This window comes from Pteropus alecto, unplaced genomic scaffold (assembly GCF_000325575.1).
Source record: "Pteropus alecto unplaced genomic scaffold, ASM32557v1 scaffold177, whole genome shotgun sequence".
In the NCBI taxonomy this organism is placed as follows: Eukaryota; Metazoa; Chordata; class Mammalia; order Chiroptera; family Pteropodidae; genus Pteropus; species Pteropus alecto.
The window spans coordinates 12,182,854-12,196,087 of NW_006442207.1; the positions used below are offsets into that span (position 1 = coordinate 12,182,854).

The 13,234-nt window shown below is 35.5% G+C and overlaps 1 protein-coding gene across 1 annotated transcript in view; it reads left to right on the top strand.

Moving 5' to 3' along the window:
* NT5C2 (5'-nucleotidase, cytosolic II) overlaps positions 1 to 13,234 on the top strand; it is a 76,097-nt gene that overhangs the window by 49,127 nt on the left and 13,736 nt on the right. The window contains exons 4-6 of the mRNA XM_025039140.1: positions 8,159 to 8,276; positions 9,074 to 9,169; positions 9,495 to 9,518. Coding sequence (XP_024894908.1) covers positions 8,159 to 8,276; positions 9,074 to 9,169; positions 9,495 to 9,518 — 238 coding nt within the window. The remainder of the gene's footprint in view (positions 1 to 8,158; positions 8,277 to 9,073; positions 9,170 to 9,494; positions 9,519 to 13,234) is intronic.

Here is a 13,234-nt window from a genome sequence, read left to right on the forward strand (position 1 = left end):
GCAGAACTGTTGAGGACAGGACATTGTGGACATTACTCATTCATAGGGCGACCTGGAGCTAGAGCTGACTCAACAGCATGTAACACCATATTATTAGTGGCATCAGTAAAATTACTAAAGTGAATATTTTTTTTAATATCATGGGCTGTTTTCAACAGATAAATAAACTTCTTTTCAAAATAGTCCTAACATAATAGCTACCATCGTTTCATTACCTCTTTTCTGCTTATATGTTCTTTGAATATTTGCTTTATCGTGGGGATAATGGCCACTGAGAAAAGGACAAACGATAATGGAATCAAACTGTATAGCAAAGATTTAGGTTAAACCTTATGGATAAAAACCTATTGGACCATGGAACTCTAATAATCTGTTACCTGGCAGATGATGAGGTGATTAGGATTCTTTCAGTGATTGGGAACATTTGTTTGGTTTGACAGTAATGAGGAGGAATCATATTCAGATAATTACAGTTGTTATGGCATAATTGTTATGACATTGTAGTAAGGGGATCAAACTACATAAAGGTTCCTGTATTTCCTATTTTTTATCCACCCCCTCAATTTTCCCTTGACATGCATAGAATTATTAGTACATAATCTGTTGGTTATTTAAGAATGAATTTATTTCCACCTGGATTTCCAATTCATTTAGTACCTAAATTTTATTTACTTTTTTAAGATTTATCAAAGAGGACACTCAAAACATTTCAGTTAGATGGGAGTACTTATGTGGAAGTATTAGACCTAATACCTAAAATGTGCACTGGAGGTTGCACACTGGTTGGCCCACGGAACTTACTCAGACCATGGACCTAACTCAGACCCTGGACCATAGTTTGGCTCAAATAGAGTTTGTTAGTTTTAAAAATGAAGTCAGTACTTAAAAATTGGGAGAATACAAGTAAAAATCTAGGCTGGTTGTTATCACATAGTTGGCAACATTTGGCTTTCATTCCCACAGGGAAGTCAGCTACAACCAAGTAACTGCCTCCCCCTGACCCTCACATAGGTGTTTGGAACATATTACCTCAATGCGAATCTCAGAAATTTTGTCTTGTAAACTTTATAGTAATATCTTGAGATACTAGTTATAAAATGAATTGTCTGTATAAACCTGAATAAATCATACATAGTTTTAAGACTTCCTGAGCTGGGTTAATTGACCCCTTTTCTGTCCCTCTACATCTCCTTAATCAAGTTACATTATGTTATTGATCTTATAAAATTTATTATAAATATCTGATTATTTCTGTAGTGCACTATGAGCTCCTTCGGGCCAAGGACCACGAGTCATTATCATTATTTTTTTCTCAGCATCTAGTACAGTTGTCTCTTGGTATCTGTGGGGGACTGGTTCCAGGAATCCCCATGGATACCCAAATTCAAAGATGCTCAAGACCTTTATTTAATGGTGTCGTGTTTGCGTATAACCTATATTTGTGTATAGGTTACAGCAGGATATGCCTGCACATCACTTCATTCTTGTGGATTTAGTGTAGTGTTTGGCGTGTGGCAAATTCAAGTTTTGCTGTTTGGAACTTTCTGGGATTTTTGTATTTTTTCTGAATAATTCAGTCTGTGGTTTATTGAATCTGCATATGCAAAACCCATAGATATGGAGAGCCAGCTATACCTAGTAACACAGTAAACATGACATGTTTCTTATATTACTCTAACTGTTATACAGGCAGTTGAGTGCAATGATCTGTTCTTATTTTGGGGGAAATATTATGTATTAGCTATTTCAGTTTTTTAAATTTGGTTAAAGAGAATTTTAAAAGTTATTATCTCAATAATTTTACGTTTTCCTCTTTCAGATTGAAAATAATACTCTAAATATAGATTCCTAAAAAGTGTACAGCAGGGGTCCCCAAACCCCGGACCACAGACCAGTAGCAGTCTATGGCTTGTTAGGAACAGGGCCACACAGCAGAAGGTGAGCAGCGGGCCAGCAAGTGAAGCTTTATCTGTATTTGCAGCTACTGCCAGCCCTAGCTAGCATCACCGCCTCAGCTCCACCTCATATCATCAGGTATTAAGATTGTCATAGGAGCCCTGGTCCCTGGTGCCAAAAAGGTTGGGGACCTCTGGTGCACAGGATCTCAGAGGGGAAAAAAATTTAGGTAATTTTTTTTCATTTTATTTTAAAATAGACATTCTTCTAATACTCTTAGTAATTTTTTAAACAAGTAAATCTCTTAATTACCATTTAATTTTGCTTTTGTAATGAATTGAAATTGGCGGTCTTTCAAACTCTAGTTCACTTATTTACATATCTAGCCATTTGGGAGTTAGTTTTATTTTATATTTCTAAAAGTATTGCATGATATCCAGCTTTCTGTATTTTAAGTAAATTAAAATTGAGACTTTTAAGAAATTTTCAATCTTTTTTTAGATCATTTGTGATTTCTTGGATTAGAGATAAAATTTATGATTATGTCTATGTTGTTGTGTTAGGGTTTTCTAATAGTTTCGAAAAGTGGAAAAAGTCCTCTGGTATCTGTTTATATGAGAATTGGAAAGATTTTTAAATTTTTTTAATGAAATATCTTCTAGTCTCAGAAAACCAATATTGCATAGCCTAAATAACCTGAGAACTTTGATATTGATCTCATTTATAGCATAAAAGCAAACAACTATTCTTAGGTGGTTGAGTTGGATTTTTGTTTTTCATAGTGATCAGTGGTAGTGGTTTCTCTTAGTTGTGACGTTTTTATGGCTTTTAGACGTTATATTTAGTTTCTGCTCTTTAGTACTATCTCCCTTTCACAAAAAAATCCAGAAGTTGGAGGAGTCTAACCATATGTTTTCAAAAGCCTATATATGTCTGTAGGGAATCATTTACAATGCAAAACGATTTATTTTTCCATTAAGTTTGTCTAAAGTGTCAATATCTTCAAGGGTTCTTCATGTATCTTTGAGTCAGTCATTTTACTAGACTGGGTAGTTTCTAACTATATGAAAGAATAATATGACTCTGCTTACTGAGGGCAAATAATCCACTGACCGAATCTAAATAAAATTTTCCTTCTGTTCCACATTTAGACATCTCGTTAGATTTTTAGCAGCATGATGTTGGTTTTGTCTATGTTAAAATGACAAATCTGGGTGTTAGAAGAGTAGAAAAGTAGTAAAGTACAGGTAGACTTAGTTTAAATGGGTACTTAAAAGCAAGATGAGATGGCTCTGGATTTTTGTAATCTTTATTTAGTCTGTTTTACTGTGAGTGAATTTTAAATACTTTTTACCAGCTGCATTCAGTTTCTATCGTATAAACCTGAAATATGCTAGAGAAAATAAACTAAGACAAATAAATTAAATTTTTTTTTCCTTTGACTTAACATTTCAGGATCAGACTTGGCTAGTATTCCAGGCCCAGGGTGCCAGAAAAGTACGTAATGCACAGTACTTAGGCTCAATACCCTTGTTTTGTTATGGCCAATTACATGAATTTTAGCGATGGTCAGAGGCTTCTGAATAGGAGGGTGGTCGGTAACTCCTATAAATATGAATTTCCAAATGGTATCTTTTTGTTCCAGCCCATCACAACAGTTTTAAAACCAGATTTTGGTTTTTGTTTTGTTGCTTTTAAAAAAAATTAATCAGCAGCAACATAGTTCTTTTCTCTTTTTTTCCTTGCAGTTTTTCATCAGTCTTGTCATGGCTTCTCCTGTATATCCTTAGTTATAGGACGTCTGTTCAGCTAAACCTTAGGTGATTTCTCAATGACGTTTGTTCTGTAGTTGTAATTTTGATGTGGTCGTGAGAGGAGGCAAGCACAGTGTTAAGCTACACCATCTCAACCAGAAGCCCCGCTTTGTGTTGTTGTTGTTGTTGTTGTTGTTAATGGGAGAGCCTGTGTAATTTCCTTCAAGACTGGAGTGACACACTCTGCGTCTGCCTCATGTGAGTTCTCATTTTGGCCGCAGCACTCTGCTAGGCTGAAACCTCTGTAGAGGTGTGCCCTTTCTTTTTTTCTAAAATCCGTAAACTACTACCACAGTGTGACATGGTGGCAAAGGTTAAAAAGTGCATGAGAAACCATACTTCCCTGCAGAAAGTGGCTTGTTCCAAAGGCACTGACTCCTCTAACTTAGGTTCTATCTTGAATGAACAGCATCTCCTCAAAACAGAGCCCACAACTTTCATCCCCACAACATGCAGTTGATATTTTTTGATACTTGTTTTTTCCTTGTAGATGGAATAAAGAATATCTTTAAATGCTCTCAGTAGCTTCACCTTTCAAAGCTTTGGTTGTTCTCTTTATAGGCTAGTTACGTAACCTGAGAACAGTGCGTGCTGCTCTAATGGCTGAAGCAGTCTTCTTTTTTGGACTCTGGCCCTTGAAATAACTTTTTGCTTTGTCTTTGGATATTGGGTAAATTAGGATAGGCCTGAGGACTTTCTTGAGGAAGAAATAAAAAATGCATGTGTGAGGTTAGTTTACTCTGAAGCTATTAGCTATGTTTTAGAAGGTCAGTTGTAAGAATTGAGCTCAAAACTATGCATCATTTACTTGCCAGCTTGTGAGAGAAATTGAAATTAGATAGTCTTTGCAGCTGTGGAGAGGCATAGAGCTCTATAGTCTGAGGTCATGTGTGGTTCTCTACATATTTCAAGAATGGCTTTGAAGGGCCTGGTTGTTTAAAAGAGGAATTTTACTTTTTATTTATTTGCTTATTTTTTAAGGAATAACATTCTTTATAGCTTCAGGAAATGGTCATTTTTGCCACTAGGTCAGAACAAATTGTGATTATTCCCAAAAGGCACTTGGAACAAAAAATCTAACTTGTGCTTTCTGCAGCTGCAAGTCTGCTTCTCCAGCCCTAGTTGTACTGTATAACTCTCTAGCAGATGATTTAATGACCTGGGAGTTCATGTTACTGAAATGATTATCCGGGAAGCTTATGAGAAAATGTCAATAGCTCATAGTTCTTACTGATTAATATAGAGCTTAGTGAAATAGATAGTGTTGTCAAAGTGGAACTTGGACGCTCTTTGCTAAATCCATTCCCACCTGTGACTAGAGCAATTTATTTTGGACTAGTTGAAAGAAATTGAAGAGATAGTAGTGGGTTTCAACACCCGAACTTAAGTTTTGATGGTCTATGTAATCTAGAAATTCATTTTTAACAGCAGTAGTGTAGTGTACCCTGTCACAAAGAGCTTTGGATGAGAATCAAGGAGACCTGAATTCTGATTTCGGCTGATATTTGTAGCTGCTATATAACTTCAGGCCAGCAAATGAGGAAACTACGTTGTACATTTGAGAAGAACCTTAAACTCATTGAGAGAAAGGAAATTTAAAGTATTTATTTCTGTAGGTAGAAAGTCACCTCAGTTGAACACTTGGGGAGTTCTGCCCTGGAATAAACACAATGTGGCAAGTGTATAGTGTTTTATTTTCTGCTTTTCTAGGGTTTGTCCTTGCAAAATGGGGATTTGAGATTTTTCCCTTCTGTATTTTTTTTTCACTAAAAATTCTGAATTGATTTGGGTTTCATTCCAAATTATCTCATAGACATGAGTTTTAATCACTCTGTGATTACCTGATTCTCTAACTAGGGAAAATCGGTCATTTAGAGGTTAGCCTGGATGGGGGTGATTGAGGTTTGTTTTTTTGTATCCCATTCTCAAGACATATCCAACAAACTATCCTTCTGAAAAATTAATAATTGAAAACACTTTATATGGGCCATATCATATAAGAGTCAATGGATTGTCCAAATTAGTTAGCTGTAATGGAATTTTGTTTCATTAGCTCTCTTGTTTGAAGTAAGTGGGGCTCCGTAGGATAGAGAAGTAATTTTTGTTTCATGGAAATTTTGTTAAACTGTTATTTCAATTGGTGTGGAAGCATTGGGTGCGGTGAGAGATGTTATTTTTTATTTTCAAAATACTTCAAATTGACATCAATAGGTACCAAGCTTTCCTGCTTTTATGATAATACACCTGTTCTTCTGTTAGTGTATCTGAATGTATAACACTTACTTTACCACTGTATATCATCTATATTTAGGACTTTTTATACTTGAGGCTTCAAAAAAATTTTTAGGAGGAAGAGGTGAGGATGGGGATGGACTTGAGGGGAGGAAAAAAATATAGCCAGTTTTGAAAATGTTACTGAGGTTAGCATTAGTATTAAATTATTATTAATCCTAAAGTGACAGAAGAAACCACAGCATTTTTTGGCGTTGTTCAGATGAGATGAGACTTAAGCATCTCCTAAAGGACTTTAAAAATTATAGGCTTTTAAAATATGACAAGTGTTTATTAAAGTACTTTGAACACTTTATTTAAAATTTTAATTTAATTTAAAAAATAGGTAAATACATTAACACGTTACCAGTTTTAACGGTGCAAAAGAAAGTACGTGAAAGTCTTAGCCATTCATCTCCCTTCTGTGGCAGCAACCAGTATTACTGGTTTCTTTTATGTATTTTCAGAAATATTCTAAAGTAGCGGTCCCCAACCTTTTTGGCACCAGGGACTGGTGCACCTATGAGAATCTAATGCCTGATGATCTGAGGTGGAGCTGAGGCGGTGACGTGAGCACTGGGGAGCGGCTGCAAACACAGATGAAGCAGTGCTCACTTGCCTGCTGCTCACTTCCTGCTGTGCCACCCAGTCCAGTCCATGGACCCACTACTGGTCCATTAAAATATTAGCATTAACTTGGATAGGCAGACTAATTGCAATGAAAAAAATCAGTTTGAGCATAGGCTACATATGTTAGTCATAGATAGGAGAACTATAATAATGTAATAATATTAGTTGCATTATTTTGAGACTATAAGAACAATAGATTTTTTTTACCTCACTTGGCATTTAGCAAGATTGCAGATCTTTTTTTTTATTTTTATTATTTTTAATGTAGCTTAACTCACTCCTAGAGACTGATGGAAGGATGCTTACCTAATATTTCATTTGGAAGATATGTAATTAAAGGAGCAACCGTTTGTTTATGCTGAACTGCAGTGATGATTCTAAAAAGTTTTCATTATAGAAAATTTCAGACATATACAATAGGAGAGAGAAACTCCCATATTCCAAAGTTCATTTTATTTCACCTATAAAAGTATGCTTCGTTGGCAGATAAGAATATGTATATATATTTTATGCATACCCTTGCACATCCCAATCTTTCCATAATTGTGTCTAATAAAATGAGTCATAATTCTTTAATGTCTGACTCCCAGTTCCTATCCAGGTTTTCTCAGACATGTCTTTTTATGGTTGATTTTTGCAGTAATAACTTATAAAATGCAATTTTGATGGCTATAATGTTGTTAGAGCTGATAAGAAAATAAGTTAATTCTGACAAATAGAATTATACTGAACTGTAAAGCAACTACCAAGCCAAATAAGAATTCCAAAAATAGACTGTTCTTCTTACTCTTTTAAAAAATTTTTCAGTAATTTTTTATTTTTAAATTGCAATTATACAATATTATAATACATACAGTATTATATTAGTTTTGGGTGTACAAGTTGGCAATTTATACAACATTTATATAACTTACAAAGTGATCACCATGATAAATCTACCTGTCTGACACCATACATAGTTAATTCAATATTATTAACTATATTCCTTAAACAATACTTTATATCCCCATGACTATTTTGTAACTGCCAATTTGTACTTATCAATCCCTTCCCCTTATTCACCTACCTGCAACTCCCAGACTGGTTTTTTTAAAAAGCTCATTTTGAAGGGTTCTTACACTAGTTGTGCGCATCCATGAAGGCTTCAACACGGACAGACCTCTCTACCTAGTTTTCTGTTTACTGTTACTCTCATAGTTAATATCACAGCCATGTGTATTAGTATTATGCTCTCCCTTTAGATTGTGGGCATGAAAGAAAGGATAAAGTAGAAAAAAATATTTGGATTAAGGTTCTTAAGAATGGAAGAACTATTCTGAAATGTCTGATAATTTATTTGTTGCTGCTGCTCCTATAATATGACCTATTTCCAGAGACTAACAGTTGAGTTCAGAGTTTACTCAGGGCAGCACAAAACATGGAGTTTGAGGGAACAGAAGGAAAACGGCAGATTTAGGAGGAGGAAAGAAATGGGAGAGTAGAAATTCATTCATTTGCCTTCTGTTTTAATTGGCTGTTCTTTTCATGAGAACCTCTTCTTTGTGCAGTGTACAAATCTCCGGAGTATGAGTCTCTTGGCTTTGAGCTTACTGTGGAGAGATTAGTTTCTATTGGGTATCCTCAGGAGCTGCTCAGCTTTGCTTATGATTCTACATTCCCTACCAGGTAATTTTTCAATATATATATTTTTTATTAAGAACCCTTTCTCTATTCCCAAAATTGATAATTCCAAATTCATCTTTAATCAAAAAATAAAAATAAAAAGGTATTTCATGGTTTTTCTTTTTTTCTGAGGGAGGGCGATTGGTATTGATTCTTAAATTACCAAGATTTTTCATGTACACCATATCTTTTTTGTTCTTGAATTGAACTTAGTTTATTGTTATTGAAGAAGATCCATATATGGAAGAGAAAAGGGATTATTAAAACTGGTGGGCAGTAATCAATCACCAGTGCACCTACCTTTGGTTGTTGGAGAGCAGTTAAATGTTTTGCTGATACACTTAACTTGGTAACTACCTTCTTGGTAGTTTGCGTTTAAGATTAAGAAAGATGATTTTTTTTTTTTAAATGCCATTATCATATATGTTCCATATACAACATCTGATAGAGGGAAATATAAGCCAGCTCAGTTGTCAAGGAAATTAAGACTGTTTTAGAATGGAACTAGCTGTATTAAGAGGAATTATAGTTTATACCTTGTCTGATTAAGCTCTTATTCCTTAAGAAAGCAGTTGTGATTATTAATCTGAACAGAGAAAATATTTTTTAGTTGCTCTGGGATTAGTTTTTAAGATTTCATTTACTCATTTTAGCCTCTGGGATTATATTGTTTTGGGACATAACTTGAGTTGCCATAAAGTTTGAATAAGATAAAGTTGGTTCATGGTGGTTGAGTAATACTAAATAAGATAATTGCCTGTATTACTTTGCTTATTGCTGTCTTCTTCATTTTCACATAGGGGACTTGTCTTTGATACACTATATGGAAATCTTTTGAAAGTTGATGCCTATGGAAACCTTTTGGTCTGTGCACATGGATTTAACTTTATAAGGGGGTGAGTACAAAGAAACCTTTAACTTCTTTATAGTGTTTTTATAGTCAAACAGTATGAGGATGACATTGTCTCCCTGAATGTAATAATACTTTCCTGTTCATTTATCATAACTCTTTTACATAAGGATACTTAACAATTATTTATTAGGCAGTTAGGACCCAAACTGACTTGTAAACATAGTTAGCAGTTTCATTTTGTTTAAATTAAGTGCCTTCTAATTAATCAGCATTCAACAAAGCTAATCTTGAAACTTGCCCCAAAAGAACTCTGGTGGCTTTGACTTATTTGAAATTCTAAGATTTTTATTTTCTCCTTTTTAATACAGTTCTCAGGTAGCTGCACAGAAGAGGTATGTATATAAAAAGTATGCTTTGAAAAATTTTAAATTATAGCAGTGTAAATGACTGAGATTTTTAATAGCTAATACATGATTTCTTATATTCTAATGAATAGCTTCAAATATTTGATCATGTTAAAATTTTTTAAAACAGAGTTAACAATGAATACAGCGTGATATTTAAAACAAATAAGGATAAGCTTTATTTTCCTAATCAGAATATTTCCGCTATTCTTATTAATTTGGGCTGTTCACCCTAGTAAACAGCAGATTAAATTTAGTGTCGACAGACCTGCTCGCTCTGAGTACCAGCACTGGGTTGGCTGCACGGGGTCAGCAGGGACTTACGGGGGACACTGAATTGTTGGAGCAAGGGTACCAGAGGCAAGGCTTTCTCCCAGGCAGAAGTGTTGGCAGTATCCACTGTTCCTCTGTTGAGTCCTCCCCACTCCTAGTGTGTGGACTCAATGCCACCATAGCTGAGAGAGGTCATCGAACTGAATAACAGAGGTCGCTCAGCCCAGAGGAGTCCCTGAAATTCCACCTCTCCAAACCTGTGGCCCCACCCAAGCCACATCCAGTTGTGTCCTCAGTGAGCCCAGTGCTCCTTGCTGAGCAGCGCCAAGACTCACACTAGTGGCAGCTGACTTCAGTTTTTGGTGTGTCCTCTTGAGGCAACTATAAGTTTAGCATCTGCGGATTGCTCGCTGAATCTTAACAGGTGGCCCCCGAGGGGCACAGGATAGGGCTAAACTGGGCCTGCCGCTGAACCCCTCTCAGGACTGTGTCACTGAACACCTACCGCACAAAGCCACACTAATAAGACCAGGAGACTTAAGAGCTTTGCTTAGTACATAGACACAGAAAAGCAGCCAAATGGGGAGACAAAGAAGCAGAAACCATAAGAGAGAGCAGAACAGAGATCCAGAAATAATGAGGTCAAACAATCTAACAGATGCAGAGTTCAAAACACTGGTTATAAAGATGTTCAATTAACTTTTGGGAAAGTGTAGAGGAATTCAGTGAGAACTTTAACAAAGATAAAAAAAAAACCCATAAAAATAGAAATGGAAATTATAAAAGGGAACCAGTCAGAAATGAAGAACACATTACCTGAGATGAGAAGTATATTAAATGGAATAAACAAAGTGAAATAAAGAAGAGGATCAAATGACCTATATAGCGGATGGCAAAGTCAAGGACACTCAATCAGAATGGCAAGAAAAAAGAAGCCAAGACTATAAAAATAATTTAAGGAGTCTATGGGACACTATTAAAGATAAAAATATCCATGTCATAGGGGTTCCAGAAGGAAAACTAGATGTTGAAGAGCAATTTGAAGAAATAATGATGGAAAACTTCCCTAATCTGGTGAAGGAAATAGATAACCCCTGGAAGCTCAAAGAGTCCCAAAAAAGTTGAACCCAAAGAGGCCCACAGCAAGACACATTACAATTAAAATGCCAAAGGTTAAATATAAAGAAAGACTCTTAAAAGCAGCAAGAGAAAAGCGGTTAGTTACCTGCAAGGGAGCACCCATAGACTGGCAGCCAGTTTCTCAAAAGAAACTGTTCAGGATAGAAGGAGTTGGCACAAAATACTCAACATGATGAAAACTCAGGATCTACAACTAAGAATACTTTATCCAGCAAAGCTGTCATTTCAAGTCAAAGGACAGGTGAAGAGCTTCCCAGCAACACCAAGCCAATATCACAGGAGATGTTGGAGGAACTTCTTTAAGAAGAAAAAACATGTATCAAAAACACAAAGAATGGTAATAACTACATTCCTGTCAACAAGTACCTCAAATGGAAAAGAATTAAGTGCTCCAACCAAAAGATAGAGTGGCTGAATGGATAAGAAAACAAGACCCCTACATATGTTGCCTACTAGAGACTCACTTTAGATTAAAAGACACATACAGACTAAAAAGAAGAGGATGGAAAAAGATACTGCCTTGATGGACCCTAGATGGTATTGCACTGAATGAAATAAGTCAGAGAAAGACAAATATCACAAGATTTCATGTACATGTGGAATCTAAAGAACAAAAACAACAACGGAAATAAACTCATAGACACAATATTTTAAGGAATACTAGATGAGAGCGGGGTTTGGAGGTATGGGGGAAAAGAGCAAAGGGATTAAGAAGTACAAATGGATAGTTGCAAAATAGACTTGAAGATGTAAAGTGTAGCATAAGGAAAATAGTTAATAATGTTGAAATCAATATATAAGGGGGAAGAGGGGTACCGGATTTAGTGGGGTGATTACTTTGTGAGTTATACAGATCTGTAATCACTACACTGTACAGCTGAAACTAATATACTATTGTATGCCAACTGTAATTGAAAAACAACTCATTGAATGGTACAATGTAAATACAAGCAAACAAAAATCACAATACCACAATTTGACAACTTCTATAATTTTGGTTTTATAGTTACATTACATCTTCTCTATCATATTACTTAATTTAACCGCTGACACTGTATGAGGGTCAGAGCAACTCTTAAAACCAAAATATGTATTAATCTCTTATGTAACTTCATCATATATTATTCATTCTCAATGGCAAAGTTGTAAAAACTGTACAATCTGCATTGAAATTGTTAAAGAGACAATTTTTTTTGGTAAATATCTGTTGTGATGAGGCACAGGCTAATTGAAACTGTACTAGACTTTCCTTTAAATCTGAGGTGACAGCAAAGCCCTACTTAGAATCGAAGAATCTGATGCAAGATGCTTTTGCTGGTGTCAGGCTCAAAGATTTCCAAGAATACATAGTGAGGAAAGTGGCAGAAACACGCTGTCTTGACACATCTGGGCAGGCCTCTCTTTCACTGTTATTTCCGCCTTTCTTTTACTGTTCCTCTCATGAGGGGTTTGTTCAATATCCATGAATATCGGGAGACAGGATTTAGAACATGAAGTGATTGCAAATAATACTAGCAACCTACGCTATTTTACATATGGAATATTATCACTATAATTCAGAATCCCAGTGAAAGTGAACTAACATTCTATTTATTAATGTCTGAAAAGGGATTTTTGTGTAATGCGAGGAGAGGTAATCAGAAGAAAAGGAAGGGAAGCAGTTCTATAAATTAGTAGTACAATTAGATTTACTAACTCAATATCCACAGACCTTTCTTCCCCCAAATAAACCAGTAAACTTTCCAAATAACTCCTTTGGGAAACACATTAGTGTTTCAAAAATGAGTCATTTATGAGTCAATGCAGAATCATTCAAGCAGCACGCAGTACTGTACAGTCTGTAAAGTCAAAAGGAAAAGCCCATGGAGAAGGAGAGACGGTGGAGATGAGGGAGAGAGGTATTGAAGTATAGTGGTGGACAAGGCTGGAAGGGAAGTTAGGTTTCCATCAGACAGCACCTTACATACCTTGCCAATGAGTTGTGCCCTCTTTTTTGGACAACGACAAAGACTTTTTAAAAAGTTTTAGAATACAATAACATCGAGATCAAATCTGTATTCTGTAGGTCGCAGAAAGTTAGCAATAGTCTGTACTCTGTTTTCCACCCAACTCCAAGTCTAGCATTCCTTCATCATACATTACCTCCCCCTGAATTAATTTTGTATTTAAAATATATATTAGCATGATTTGACACTCAACTTAAAATAATTGTTAACTATATTCGTAAGTCATTTGGGGTTCTAATTGCCTAGTAAATAACTGTTAACTATCCTTATGTAAAGGAATTACTC